The 15,864-nt window shown below is 39.4% G+C and overlaps 1 protein-coding gene across 1 annotated transcript in view; it reads right to left on the reverse strand.

Moving 5' to 3' along the window:
• Positions 1–15,134, reverse strand: part of LOC139115767 (uncharacterized) — a 38,587-nt gene extending 23,453 nt beyond the window's left edge. The window contains exons 1-2 of the mRNA XM_070678103.1: positions 14,847–15,134; positions 13,726–13,864 (exon numbers count right to left, since the gene is read on the reverse strand). Of these exons, the coding sequence (XP_070534204.1) occupies positions 13,726–13,832 (107 nt within the window). The 5' untranslated portion in view covers positions 13,833–13,864; positions 14,847–15,134. The remainder of the gene's footprint in view (positions 1–13,725; positions 13,865–14,846) is intronic.
• Between the last annotated feature and the right edge of the window lie 730 nt (positions 15,135–15,864).

Raw genomic sequence — 15,864 nt, forward strand, 5'->3', positions numbered from 1 at the left:
TAAGCTAACACGATTGGAACTAATTTGGGATAATCGGATGGTGAAGTAATGCCGATTTAATCTACAAATGTAATCTCATCTGCTTTTCTCTTTACCTTACACACTTGTTTTTATGAGTAATTTGTAATATCGCAACATTCAGCTATAGGGCACCTAAAAGTTTTGAGAAATTTCAAAAATATGGAAATCCGATTATTCCAAATTAGTTCCAATCGTGGTAGCTGTATACTGTGTAATAAAAGTACCTGATTTCATAGCAATGCATCTTTTGATCTTCCTGTTTCAAAAGGGATTGTATTTTTTCAGTTCTGCTAGAGAAAAATCACGAAACATCGGCATCAACGGATACAAAACATACTTTAAAAGGGTTGGCAAATGACAGAGTGTCCGCTTTCAGATCAGAATTTTTTGTTGTCTGATTGTGAATGTAGCAAATATTAAATGTGAACATTCTCAAACTAAAAGACCTAAACTCCATTTCGTAAAATGATTTCTGGTCTGAAGGTTTCCATGACAACAGTTTAGTGTTGCCAGATAACTTCCTGACCGCGTCAACGGGAAGCTCAAACCACGTCATCAGACTTGCAACGAAATGTGATGAAATAGATGATGCGCGACTGTCAGTGAAAAACACCGATACCCTCGATGTACGGTGTTCTATTTTTAAAAATTGAACTGTACATCGCTTTTTGATTGGAGCTTTACATAACATTGATGTATTAATTTACGGTCAGTAAAACCAAGATTGTTTCGCTGATGGAACCATATACCCTATGATGAAACTAACAAAGGCCATCCACGCTAAATTGTCCGGATAGAGTCTGATTTAACACAAATGACAAACGGAAATACGGATCACGTGACAACAACGTCGAATAAATAGGGAGCAATTTCGTTTCGAAACTATCAATTTTGCCTACAAAAATTGACGAATTTTTCTTTTTCAGTATCGTTTCCTGTTCGGAGTCTTTGGGAGTGTGCATCGCTCAAGTGGTGATGTGTGCACGTCTGGGTGTTTAAATGTAATGTTAGAGTTCACGCACTTAACCTGGTTACGCGCATGTGGGCGCGAAATTTTCAGAGTAGACGCAACATTTCCCTGGGGTTTTTCGGTGTCTCACTAACATTCAGGCAAAGATAATCCTTAAACGTATTTGAAATGGAGACCATGGCCTCGTTGTTTGCGTTTCCGAATACCCTCGCTTTTCACCCTGAATGGTGCGACCAGAACCGCCAGGCACCACATTTCATCTCAGTATAAAGTACTGTAAAGATAAGCTTATTGACTTTGTGTGTGGTAAACGTGACCGCGAGATCGCTATGCGGCGGCAACAATTCTTATTTCTAAATCATATTTGGACGACACGGGTTGCAAGTCCAACCCTAAAACCTTGTACAGTTAGCAGAAAACTCATTTTCACTGCCACCGTATATCTATTCGAGCTAATGGTAATAGATACGCCAACGTAATAGTGTAATGGTATGGTGCTGATAACATTTTTGTGTTCTGTTTAGGGGAAAATGCGCCTCGGGGACAGATATTCGGACTCAAAATAACACTGTTTTGATCTACAACTTGTGGGGACTCCATGTAAAGCATATGGAGCAAATAAAATTTTAATCTTCTTACATTCGTGAAAATCGAAAATTTATTTTTCCCCCGTAGAGTTAACAAAGGGATGGCGGCCATTTTGAATTTCAAGTGCCGGTAAATATTGGGTGATTTGTTTATGAAGTACCAACTTTTGCAAGGTCATACTTGATTTTTGTTATTGATTTCCAAAAAGAATGATTTAAAGTTTCCATGCGGTAAGTCGTTAAATTTCGAGGCGCGTTCTACCCTAATGTAAGAAATAGAAACCTGTGATGCTATAATGCAGACAGAAGACAGCTTAACACGCAGGTGCTGTTGCGCGATAATGCCGCTATTTAATTAGAAGCTCATCACCAGCCAATATCAGTCAACGCATGCGAGATGATGCAAGAACCCTGCGGAACCACATTAAATACACATTTACGGTTGTTACAGCCAGGAATACACGACATTACCACAAGTTGAACTGCTTCGATTTCAAATTCACACGGAATAGGATTCGTTTAGCGCGCAGCAGCCAATCAAGCCGTACTGCGCTATTAGGCTAAATCACGTGACTCATACGACTTGCCGCCATTTTGTGGACGCGCAATGCAAAATTTAAGAAGCTTGCCTCTTAAATTACGGCATTAAATCAAGATAGTAAACTTTGATAAAACTGTGATTCTATAACCAGCCGAATTGTTTATTAAAACCCTGTCAAGGTGTTCTCGATCTCACATTTTAGGGAACCTTGATTTGTAAAAAGCAACAAAGAGTCAAAGTCACGTGCGTAAAATTCTTGGCGCGAATCGTGCAAGGTAGTCTCGGTTCTTGTTCTGTATAGGCCTATTACCCATGACCCTGCAACTGTAAATTGCCATTTTTGCGAATGTTTGATTTTCACGACGAGCTCTCACGAAACCTCCCGACCGCCTTTCTTCTCTTTCCATCAGGAAAAATCTTCATCTCTTGAGGCGCGAAACGAGAAAGGAAGTGAAATTCGGTCGTACAGGTACATGCTCTCCGTAAAACAATAGCGTCACTCTTGCGGATACAATAAATCAAAGGTTTACCAATAATCTCGGAGTATATAGGTACACGAGTTTTGAATTCAAATAAGTACCTTATAAAAGTAACTATACGAGTCGGTCAGGGGATTTTATACGCGCCCGAGGCAAATAATCAGAACATCTCCGCGACTTTGCGTTTTGCGAATCATGTATCAATGAAAAACAAACATTCCCTCGTATTTAGGTCATTTGAAATGATACGTATAAATGTAAAAAAAAGGACGAGTTCTATTTCAACGAAGTCGACCGCCAAGGATAATGTGCGTCTTAAGTCAGTACTCTTCTCCGTAAAAGCCTGCGAGGCCTTCTAACCGCCAATCAACGGTCGAGATGGACTATTTCAATGTCTTTCTGCCGGGAGGGTACAGTCTTAAACCTCGTGAGCCGCGGAGCGATACTGCGTTCCAGGGCTCCGAACGCCGTTTCAAAACATGGCGACAGCGGGCTTGAGCCCGACAAGGACACGAGACGTTTTAATGCCAGTGAGAAGAGCCGAAAATACTATTGTTTTCGCAGAGGTCGCTTTTGAAATGGAGGGTCACCCGTAGTATTTGTCCCTCGAGAGTCTGGATATATGATACAGAAAATACTATAAATTTCATAATCTATGATATATGAAGGTGTACTGCGACTGTCTCCCTCGCTTAGCTAACAACGTATAGCGCATATTGGTTTTTTTTCCGCCTTAGGTGTCAATAATACAACCAAAGCTATTTTGGAGATTAATTGAGTATCTCTCTGTTTAATGGACTGGATTGCCTTGAAAGGAATGTTGTGGTCAAGTCAGTGACTTCTTTGTATATATGCACATATTTGTCGAACACCCGCTCTTGATATTTCAGAAAGAGCGCCAAGATAACGAGATAAAAACACAACGGCGTGTGTGGCCCGGAGGTCTTGTTGTAAATTTTTGATACTCTGGTACGAGTCATGGAGAGTTTAAAGCCCCAATAGTTGTATCATTTTGCATTTTACTCACCAACAATACCCCCCAATCTTCGGAGAGATGTTTTTTTTATTCCCTATCAAACCTTATTGTCTTTAAAGAATGTTCCCATTTCAATCCTTGATTGTTTAATCCCTGGTGATGGACCCGGTCGATTATTCGTATATTTTCGGCGGCCATATTTGAGTTATTACTGTAGTTATTACTGTATATTTCAAATCTAGTTGTAATGTGCGTTCGTCGCCAATGTTTGAAAAACGTTCTGTTGTTACCCTTCGGTAAGCATTTTTTGTATAAGTTGCATTTTATTTTAAACCAGCTTACCGGGGGAAATGCAAAAAGATAACAGCTAATGGGGCTTTAATCTTGAACACAGAATCAAATATCAGAAAAAATTCCTTCAGTTAACGTAAGGGGTATGAAACGATGCATTCGCTTGGGTTTTTTATCAATCTGCAATTTAATGTTTACAATTTCAGCAGACGTGTTTTGTGGAGTCTTTATGCTCTGTATCTTACTATCTTCTTTCAACTTATGCTTTTCTTGTATGCCCTATCGTATTACCCGGGGTTTAAGCGGACACTTGCCGTGTCTTATGATTGATGTCTCATCGGTTACGACTATTTTCTTTACCGCTTCCAGCAAAGACATTAAAGACAACCGCACGTCGATTTTAAATATATGAGTCATCTTCCGAATCGGAGTCTATGACAACTGGAAAAGAGTTCAGAAATTGCTGTGCCTCCAGCACTTTCTCTTGTCAATCCTTTTAGCATTTTGCCGATGTATTGAGAAAAAATTCTCTCCGCCGTTGACTAAAGATAGAAAGTCTTTGCAGATGGCCTCAAGTATCGATCACAATATCAAACAAAATTACGAACATTTAGCACTATGATAAAAGCATTATTTCATTATAGGACATTATTTCTCGTCTTCGATCATTACTTCAATCGTTCTTTTTGACTCCTTTGTCTGTCTGTTCGATAGTTGCAATAAGCCACACGTAAGACTTCACGTTGTATTTCCCTTCAAGCAACCACTGCAGAGGCAGAGAAAAATCGCTTGCTCACAAAGGTATACATGACATGTTTGGTACAGATATCGTTGTTAGTTACGAAGTCGAAGTATGTGTTTATGTATGTATGTATGTATGTATGTATGTATGTATGTATGTATGTATGTATGTATGTATGTATGTATGTATGTATGTATGTATGTATGTATGTATGTATGTATGTATGTATGTATGTATGTATGTATGTATGTATGTATGTATGTATGTATGTATGTATGTATGTATGTATGTATCTATGTATCTATGTATCTATGTATCTATGTATGTATGTATCTATGTATTTATGTATGTATGTATGTATGTATGTATGTATGTATGTATGTATGTATGTATGTATGTATGTATGTATGTATGTATGTATGTATGTATGTATGTATGTATGTATGTATGTATGTATCTATGTATGTATTTATGTATGTATGTATGTATGTATGTATGTATGTATGTATGTATGTATGTATGTATGTATGTATGTATGTATGTATGTATGTATGTATGATGGTATGTATGTATGTATGTATGTATGTATGTATGTATGTATGTATGTATGTATGTATGTATGTATGTATGTATGTATGTATGTATGTATGTATGTATGTATGTATTTATGTATGTATGTCTTTATGTATACAGTATATATACATACTGTATATGAGTTTGCATATGTATGTCTACGTTTAATGTATATATATATATATATATATATATATATATATATATATATATATATATATATATATATATATTTATACATAAGCCAGACATGATTCATTCATATGTGTATTTATGCTGTGACTATGTTGGCAACAGTTATGTTTAGAAAAAAGCATGACGTCAACTCCGCCGTGTAACAGAGAATTTAAGTACATGTCGCTCTCAACTGCCCTCTCCATGTATTTATAAAATATTTAATGTTCGATTTACAAAAACAGTGATTTTGAATGAGCTTCGAGCACTTTGTTAATTTCAGCTCTTTCCTCGAGACGAGTGTCAAATTAAGGAAGGCATAAATCAAGTTATACTGAGCAAACAGGACCCATTCGTTCTTATCATCTCAACGTTTCTGTGAATCCCACGCCGCTAGTAGGAATTGCATCGACACACAAAAAATACATTTTAGCGTATAGTGTTGTGTCTTTAAGCACTCCCAAGAACACGCACTTTACCTCCGGTCAAGAGGGACCTCGAGATCGAGGCTCACAATGCAAACGCTATACGTGATAGCTCCCTGCCGGAAATGCGACGTAGATGTACACTTAGGTCTCGGCCAGACTTGGTACTTCAAAATATCAATTCTGGTACAGACGCCATGTAACATAAAATAATTATTCGCCAAAGAATATATATAATTATATTCTCCAACAACTAGAATGTTATTATATTGGTCAAGGTTCATTGTCGGGCACAAACGTAAGTTCTGCATGAATTGTTTTGCAGACGCCATCTAAAATAAAAATTATGAATCCCGAAAGAATAGATAGATATAATTATGCAAACAAATAAATGTTATCATATGGGTCAGGATTACTTATCGTAAGTTCAACTCTTAATATTTTGCCATGGATATCAATCAGGTCATAAGTGAATGCAGCGTACTTTAACAATATATATTTGATATAGCATACATACTGTATCTCATAAGATTTCGTGTGACATATGGTTATGTTTTGTTGTTCACCAAACAATGTCAACAGTGAACACCTTCGATCAATAAGTACGGTTTGTGTATTGGTAAAGTTTTCCTGTTAGCTTGTTACAATACGAGGAATGGCCTGCGACGATAACTGTACTATAAGCCTGGCATATCTGAACGGACAAAAAGTGGCAATCTCATTAATGGGGCTAGGGGACACGATTATCCACCGGCGTTTTATTTGCGTGAGACGGCATGGCATTGTAACCGACGACTGTTGAAAGGAACAACCGTTTTCATTTGACGGATCGATTGAGTGTAAATGGCGACAGAATGAGACATCAGTATATTGTTCAGTCATTGTGCGCGCACGCGATGGGTAAAAACACTTTTCCGTCTGTCAATGGTTATCCGGACGATCGCTCTGCACATCTGATAATTGCTAGAGACATTCAATGTATGTTATACAAAGTGCAGATGATTGTCGTTTAAGTTCTACCACAGGCAGTCGCGGGTGAGATCAATTGATGGTCTTGTTTTGTCATCGTGATGTCAATGACCGTACGGCAGTGATAAATCCTTTAAGTAAAATCAACTTGGATGCACTCGACATTCTCTCTCTCTCTCTCTCTCTCTCTCTCTCTCTCTCTCTCTCTCTCTCTCTCTCTCTCTCTCTCTCTCTCTCTCTCTCTCTCTCTCTTCTCTCTCTCTCTCTCTCTCTCTCTCTCTCTCTCTCTCTCTCTCTCGCAGCAGTTCCTGCAGAGCAGAAAGAGAGAGAGAGAGAGAGAGAGAGAGAGAGAGAGAGAGAGAGAGAGAGAGAGAGAGAGAGAGAGAGAGATTCTGCCGCACATATACAGCTACATGTGAGTGCCACCAAGACGGGCCGGTGGGCAGGAGTATAAAACCACATCAATATCTGCTCAGAAAGGAACTGTTGGAAATGCAACACCTACTGATGGCGAGATTCGTTCAGGGCTTAGACATGATATCTAGATTACAATATGAAGTATGTGCATACAGATCACCGGGTGGCATCAAGCAAGGCCCATGTCGACATGTCTGATAGCTTTTTTGTTCAACAACGCCTACCTGTTATCATAAACCTCATAGTGACAACAACAGTTATCGTCATTTGAGCCCCTAAAATACGTCTCTATATAAGTCCTGCGACGAAGACTGTCATGATAACGTTTTCCTGCAAAACAGTTTCGTTATCTTTACGCGTCCCTACAGTGTGCTGTGATCATATATGTATTTCTGGAACTCGATATGTTTATTCGATGTGAGAGTCGACATGGAAATGATATCGCTGAAGTCGACGGAAGATATGGCGATAACTTGGCAACGTAGTTATTTGCATGGACACAGCAGCTATAGGTGGGGGACACAGGAATTGTCTTGGTGGTGGCGAGCGACAGCTGAGATCAGACTTCACATGTCGATGCAACTTTGGTAAAGGTGGAGTCAATACGTTTTCGACTTTGTTGTGCAATGATAAATGTATAGTTTCGGGCCGACATTTATCAATAATTCAATGAGACTGCGAGGGACTTTAAAACTGATTTTTCGCCGAGGTACCAGTTTTTCTCTTTAGTAAAGACACTTTCATCAGTATACAGCCTGTAAGAGCGCACTTGGCATGCTGTTTGGAGCCAAGTTTAGCTATTCTCGATGGACTGATTAGAGTTTTTGTATAATACGACTGTTACTGATATTATTTTAGAAATAGTATATTCCATTAATTTGCACGGATTGCTGAACGGAACTGGGTCCGCTGCGCTCTTTACGAGGTGGCTTCTTTGATTTTTAAATCAAATGTGACAGACAGGAGGCATTTCCATCTCTACAGGGAATTTTGCTCAAGATTCGAAATTCAATCGAATTCAAAAAAACATGTCAAGGAGATTGGGGGAAAAGAGATCAACCCCGTCCCTTTAAATGGATCAACAGCGCGCCGGTGGAAATGTTCAGATAATATCGTAAACACACTTTATACGAGGTAATTTGAAGACGGGAAATGAAATTTTCAATATTTAGTATTTTTGTAATATTAAGCCACCTTAAGTCGTTGAAATCCGGTAAAATACACGGTACAAAAATTGTACATCGCAGGCGCACAGTACACATGATACTGCGAATGTACCATCAAACAAATTGATGTGGGACGGTATAGATCACCAGTCAACAATAGCTACGCTCATTGTTTATACATTGAGTTTAGTTTGTTTATTGCTAGTGAGCTAGATTATCAGCAAAGCAGAAGAATCGCCAAATTCAAATCCGTTAGAGCTACTCCCTAATGATCTTTAAAAGGAACAGAATTGGCGTTTGTGTTTCAATCAAGAATTATACAGATACCTTCTGACAATCGACAATACTCAGTATGACGAGGTACAATATTATTGATGAAAGCATTTGGTATATATTTGGAATTAGTGTACCATAAATAGCATGGCTATGCATTTATATGTCTTTGTAAACAAATTATGCTATTAGTGTCTTTTTCACTGTACATTTCGTTCTATCTGCTAGTAAAACGAAAATCCGACTTCAAGGTACAAAGCACCTCTGAGTAGGGGACATAAACATATAGATTCGGATTCTCAAACTTTAACAATTACAATACTTCTTTGGTCAGCCACTTGGGGGCCTCATTTTGAAGCCCATGGAGTAGCTAATCTCGTTTTCACCGGTTTCTTTTTGTGAAAATTGAAAATATAATTTTTCTCTAAGAGTTAAACCAGGGATGGCGGCCATTTTGAATTTCAAATATCGCAGTTTTCGTCTGTTTAGGACAGAATTTTGTACGGCCCTGATTTTTATTCTTGATTTCGAACGTCAACTCGAATGTTTCAGCAAAAGTATAAGTATTTTAATTTCAGGGCGCGTACTTCCTAAGCTATAACTTTTGCATCATTGTATGTTTTACATTTGAACAAAAATTTCGCTCCTAAAATTTTAGTCACTGAAGTACAATTATACAAGTATTATTAACTACAGAAGGGGACTGGATGTACAAGATCGAACAAAACATTAAAATAATAGGTGCCCACTCAAGATATGGCCGCCTGCGTGCAAATGTGCAACCGAAAAAGCAACAACAACATAACAACAGTGTTGGACCTGTTGCATATTAGACGCATTTTGATCACTACAGAAACGACGTGTTGTCAACTATTCGCACATATGTTACTTAATGTCTTCCTCTTGTCTGTTGTGTCCTCTATTTTATTGGTAATATAAAAACCAGAGTTTTTTGAAAATGGCGGGAAATTAAAACAATGAAATGACAACTTATCAATTTACGCGCCCATTCTGCCGTGAGTGAACGTTTCTGGTAATGCAATAGAAAAAGGCTATCTATTTCACTTAGTGGTGAGAAGTCGAAGAATGTCTAAGACAATTGCAAGATATTCTGACGTCAGCAAATTACGAAGACGTGCACCTCGCTGGCCTTTAAGTCAGTTTCTTGTCAAAACGGGAAGATAATGTTGATACAGCTCATAGCCGACGGCTTGCCAGCTAGATTCCGGTTTCATCGTAATTGGATTTCAGCGGGAATCTGAAAGAATCTTTTCATGTTGATGTTAAAACTGATCAGCCACTATTTAAATTCAGAGATAAACCAGACCGTATGTTTGACATGCTGTCTTGGTAACTGATATAAATCACAGTTTTGAATGCCCATAGGGTAAGGCACGATTGATCTGCAGAAACTGTTCATCAAGCTCCCGCTGTAAGGGGGGGGACTACAATGTAAGGTGTCACCGACCAATCACATGGCGTACGCAAACAATATGAGCAGAGGCGACTGACGGTATTCCCTTCACCGTGCGAAAAGACGAAAGATCAATGCATGGTCATTTCAAGTGCTATTTTACACCTGCCATACGAAAGGTATTGAATAGAGTCACAGCCGAAACCTGAATGAGCTAGTTCATGGAACGCAATTGCTTTTGAGTAAACGCTACATAATTGCGAACCTAAAACGACAGGTTCTTCAACGCTGCTTTCCAATATTGCGTGTTTAAACATCAACAAAAGTCTTTCTTTCCATGCCTTAACCTCCGTCTTAGTCTTTTTATAGTCTTGTAACTTTGACTACATCTCTCTCTCTCTCTCTCTCTCTCTCTCTCTCTCTCTCTCTCTCTCTCTCTCTCTCTCTCTCTCTCTCTCTCTCTCTCTCTCTGAGATGGGATACGATCTGATGCGTGTTGTTCCCAGGTCACTTGATCTGGCCATGCCATACTCTTTAGCCTCGGGAGCACTCCACATTCATCGCCAAAACCCTTCAATCTGTGTTCGGACAAGTACACTATCACTTTAGAGGCGCAAAGTCATTTGTAATTCCATTAAACTCGATGCGTCTTTAAGTGCTATACAGCGTTGTGCACGTGGCGTCTCTGTTGCCCGTCTAATTGGTTCAAATTCAAATTATTTACTTGAGAGTGCTTGACTCAGAATATCGGCCTTGAAATTTAACGCATAAATCCACTTCAGATTTCTGTTTTTACAAACAGAGCCGTTAAGTTGTTACGTCGGCTGCCAAATGCCAGACAGCCCCGTGTTCAGGCTTCGCCAGCCCTCTTAAAATAGCACATTTCTAGAAGAGGGGATTATTTTAAAATGACATCACCGTTGCCATGGATACTACGATAAAGATGATCCCCCTTTTGAAGCGCATTGCAATGTCAAGGAAAGAGCGTTCATTTTTAGCGATGAATCCGCGGTGTAATTGACACCGTATTTTGAACAAGAATGAGATGCCGCTACCAATGCGCAGAAGACATATTGTGAGCTTCAACGAATACATATTCGTATGTATGTATGTATGTATATACCATCCTGCTTTTGACTTGAAAACTTATTGGAAATGTGAAAGCATAACATTCAACAACGCTTAAATAGCATTAATCCCTTTAACTCGCCACATGCATTTTTGTCAGCGAATTTTCCAGTGGAATATGTTGCCTTTTCCCCTTGAACATTTGTATGGTTCGAGATTTTTTAATTTGTCGCCTGGTTGAAGATACCTCGTGCTGCAGATGTCATCATGCTTCTTCATCCTGCAATTTTATCTTTGATTTTCACAGGTTCTAAAATATCTAAAAGGTGTCCTTTCTGTGGTATAAATCTGCGGTAGGTTTCCCTCGATAGCAGTAAATGTCGATGTATCAGCGTAACGGGGTGATCGAATGTGAACATTGAGCCGAAACCATTTATACGAGTGACTAATTGCGTGTTTTGTCAACGCACGCCATGTTATTACCAAAGCCTTCTAGCTTGGATTCTAGGAGCGAGGAATTCAGTTGGATTTCTCCGTGCAACAATAAACAAACACCACAGCAACAGGTCAATATGACGTGTATGTGTTTCACCGTTTTACGTCATGATTGATTGCCCGCCCCCCTTTCGAATTCTTTCCCGTTGCGGTATCTACGCTTCAGCACCATTATCCAAGCCCGTCAGCGTGGCGACAGATCAGCCCTCGATGAATGGACGGAATTGTACGGCATCGTGCTATGATAGTGAAAACATCGTATTCAACACGTGGCGAGCATAATTTTCAAAGGCACTTAATTATGTTATCAGTGTAGACACTCTACGAACATTAAATCAGTCATTCATACTACAATTTTGTTGTTGTCGTCTGCTGCAAAATTCAAAAAACAAATATTTCAAGGGAATTTATGGAAAGTAATATGGAGTCGGGTTGTCAATCGTTTTACGGCACATAATTCAGACGTAATTTACGACAAAAACAATTCGCGCAACGATCAATCTTGATCGCAATCTTGGCCGTGTAACTGTTTGATTCTGAAAACGTTATACTCGATCCCGTCTGGTAAAATTAACGGCTGATTAGGCGGGAATCCGTTTTGACACGAGACACGCTCAATTTGCCCTCTCAATTTACAACAAACTGTTTCCCCCAATTACCTTACGCACTACGACATGCACTCCACTCGAGGGACGCCGAGCGTTAAGCAAGACAGAGCGACAAAAAGTGCAAATCGCCCTCTGCGAGCGCGCCACTCGTCTGCTCATTTAATTTTACGTTTGATAACGACAGGAGGAGGTATAATGTTATTGACACGAATCTGTTACGGGCCGTGAAATACTTTATTAACAGTATTCACGTCTTAGTAATCCCAGTAACGGAAAATATTACCGGTACGACACAAGAGGTCAGATTGGTACAAAAAATTTGCATTAGTCCCGTTTCCTTATCACTGATTCATCCAAAACATTATTTGATATGATCCCCACGCTGGAAAGACTTGTAACGGGGAGTCCGTTATTCAAATATTGGAAGTGCGCACAAGGAAGTCACTACATATGGCAGACATTTTCCTATCACACGTGTACATTTCGCAGCTTCGCTTCGTTAAGTTTAATTATTAAAGAAACTTGGATTGAGACAATCCTCAAGTCGAAATAAAACGATGACAAACGACCATGATTTATTTACGCCATGCTGCCCGACGGGACAGATACTTTTTGAACCTTGCAGATTGGAGCCACCTGATGCAAAATTGAGATCAGTGCTTAAACATGTATGTATGTATGTATGTATGTATGTATGTATGTATGTATGTATGTATGTATGTATGTATGTATGTATGTATGTATGTATGTATGTATGTATGTATGTATGTATGTATGTATGTATGTATGTATGTATGTATGTATGTATGTATGTATGTATGTATGTGTGCGTGTGTGCGTATGTATGTATGTATGTATGTATGTATGTATGTATGTATGTATGTATGTATGTATGTATGTATGTATGTATGTATGTATCTATGTATCCATGTATCTACGCATATATGTGTGTAATGATATATCCGTACATGCATATGTACGCACGTATGTATTCCTTCATCATAACCATTGATTTTAGAATCATTGAAGTATATGTATCTAAGAAGTTTAAGACAGCTTTCATGCGGTATTTACAAACAGGGAAGTCCTTGATAACTAGTTAAACTTTATCTGCATGGATATTTCTGGCTTGCAAAACATCTTTAAATACAAAAACACTAATCAAACTTGGTATCTATCGCGAGATTATTTCAAATCTTTAAGAAGAGGACATTCAACGTAAATTTTTCGTTGATGTAACCTTACTCTTCGTATGCAATAAATGTGCCGTTGGTATAATTTTTGAAATCAACTCCCAAACAATCTCGTTTCGTCCTCATGTTATTAAAATTGTGGGAGTAGAACGCAGCGACGGCGCTTTTCTTATTACGAGGTTAGGCGTTATCCGAAAAGCGCTCGCAAAACAGAATTCAATGACACACTCTTTCACATTAATACTGCCTTAAATGAGTGAATGGATTTGACTGAAGACAGACACAGACTTACAGATTTCGTGTTTAATTCTGTTTTTCGTGTATTTCTTGTATTAAAGCTTACCTTTTCCTCATCTTCTTCGTCTTTTCTGTGTTTTCATTTGCAGTGGCTTGGTGGAGAAGCAGCGCGCAGCTGAGAAGCACAGCCACCGTGAATGTCGGTACGCCCATGTTCAATGTCGTCAGACCGCAAATCGATAAATCTTCAACCGCAGGCCGGACGGGGTGTTGGTTTGGGAGAGGGGGAGGGAAAAGAAGAAGGGTGGATATTAGCAAAGTGGACTCTACACTGAAAGCAAGTATCGGAGTCGATGTTTTCCCGTATATGAAATATTTCCGAGAAAGAGCGAATGCCTTGCGGGTTTCAGCGCTCTGTTTTAGAAAACACTACATAAACCAATTGACAGTGAATGGGTCGACCCCGCAAATTTCCAATTAATTTTCGCGAGATTCACCGCGCTTCATAGCGTCATCCGTGCTGGAGGTAGCCAAACAGAACACGGCAACCGCATGATATCACCGGCAATGGCATTTCGAGCTGTAACTTTGATGGCTCGAAGCGACTGAAAAAAAAATGTGTTCATCATTTTTAAACTCGATGTTGATTAACTTCTTTAACCAAGATAATTAATTGGCAAAACGACAGATCTTTAGATGATAAACAAAAAAGAAATGATGAGCTTGAAAGAATGGTTTCCATGGTAAAGTTGGTGATGAGATCCCTCGGGGCGAAGTCCATGATAAAAGAATCAGCCAAGCTTTCCAAAAGTCGATATATGATGTTGATGACAAGACGAAGTTTGACCAACCAGGTGGAAAATTATTTCTGTACCTACGAGGTGTAAAAATCCCCCTCCCCTGACACTCGCACAGAGAGAAACTCTTGGGCGGATCATCACTACTTTGGCTAGTTTTTTTGTCTCTGGCGTATCCTTTCTCCGACAAGAATTCAGCGCTCAATGTTTGCTTGAAGAGTATGTGCTCACACAAACAAAAGCTACATTGTTCTAAAGCAGGAAGGTAGAAGACTTGGTGATGAGAACAGTAATGTCATAACAGAAATCCTTGTGATACAGAAAAAGGATCACAGCACGCACGGTTTTCTGGTTTGTTAAGACAAGATGAGTGTAAGGGAAAACATATTAAGTTTGACACCAAATTCACCATATTGTAGAATAGACCTACCTACTGGGCTTCAACACGGTACACTGACGATAAGTTACTCTGTGTTCGGAAAAGCGGGTAACAATATAATTCACCGAACGTACGTGATACTGTGTCATTGAGAGATAACATATACCTCATCCTTTATATAGGCTGGGGCCGGTGCATCGGCGACGACACCGTCCGATTGGTCAGCTTGTCGGCGGGCGATCTTTGGGGCGAAAATGTCGTCGTTGCAAGCCTCTCGAAGACGATGCCTCCCCAATGCCTGGCGTTGAGCGATGGGAAAGGCCTCGGTGATATCTGCATATGTAATTAGCATACGTCACCCATCTGCGCGCATTCAGCTGGAGGGCGTTGTGTAGCACTATCTTTCAGCGCATCTGCATCGCTGACTGCAGAAAAACCTCAGCTCATCAAACGCTGCGCTCGCCAAGGAAAGGAAAGACACGAGGAAACTTCAAGACTTGCTGATCATAAACACATTAGGCAAAGAAGCAAGCCAAGGTAATTTTTTTGAATAAACGCATCAGCACCAAACGTTTGGAACAAAAGCCCCCGTACCTTGAAAAACCGTACAAGGGATTACCCCCTTTTCAATATCATTATTCTATATATCTTCATATCATACGACCTTTATAATCTGATTTATTTGCTTCTGGGTATTAACCCATTGTGCGTAAAGCCTTGATATGAGTATAAATTCATGCATATTCTTTCAAAATCCTTCGTATTCTGTACGAATGAGTGCATTCGGTGTTATTGAGGCCGTTGTTTGTGCAACGAAAATTGCTTGCAGGCCGTTTGCAGGTTTTTGTGTCATCCTGAGTTTCACATGCCATAGGAAGAACAGGCCGAATAAAACGGTGAGGAATTTCCCGGTTTTGAAGCGACGAATTAGCTTCGCGTGTTCATAGGATAAGTGCCGAATATGTTAAAATAAACGAACTACCATTATCACGCTAGCCATACGGCCGTAAAACGGGGAAAAACACGCAAACTATCATTAATGTGAACCTTCGTCGACAATTCCGCATCT

The sequence above is a fragment of the Ptychodera flava genome, chromosome 17, assembly GCF_041260155.1.
Source record: "Ptychodera flava strain L36383 chromosome 17, AS_Pfla_20210202, whole genome shotgun sequence".
Lineage (NCBI taxonomy): Eukaryota > Metazoa > Hemichordata > Enteropneusta > Ptychoderidae > Ptychodera > Ptychodera flava.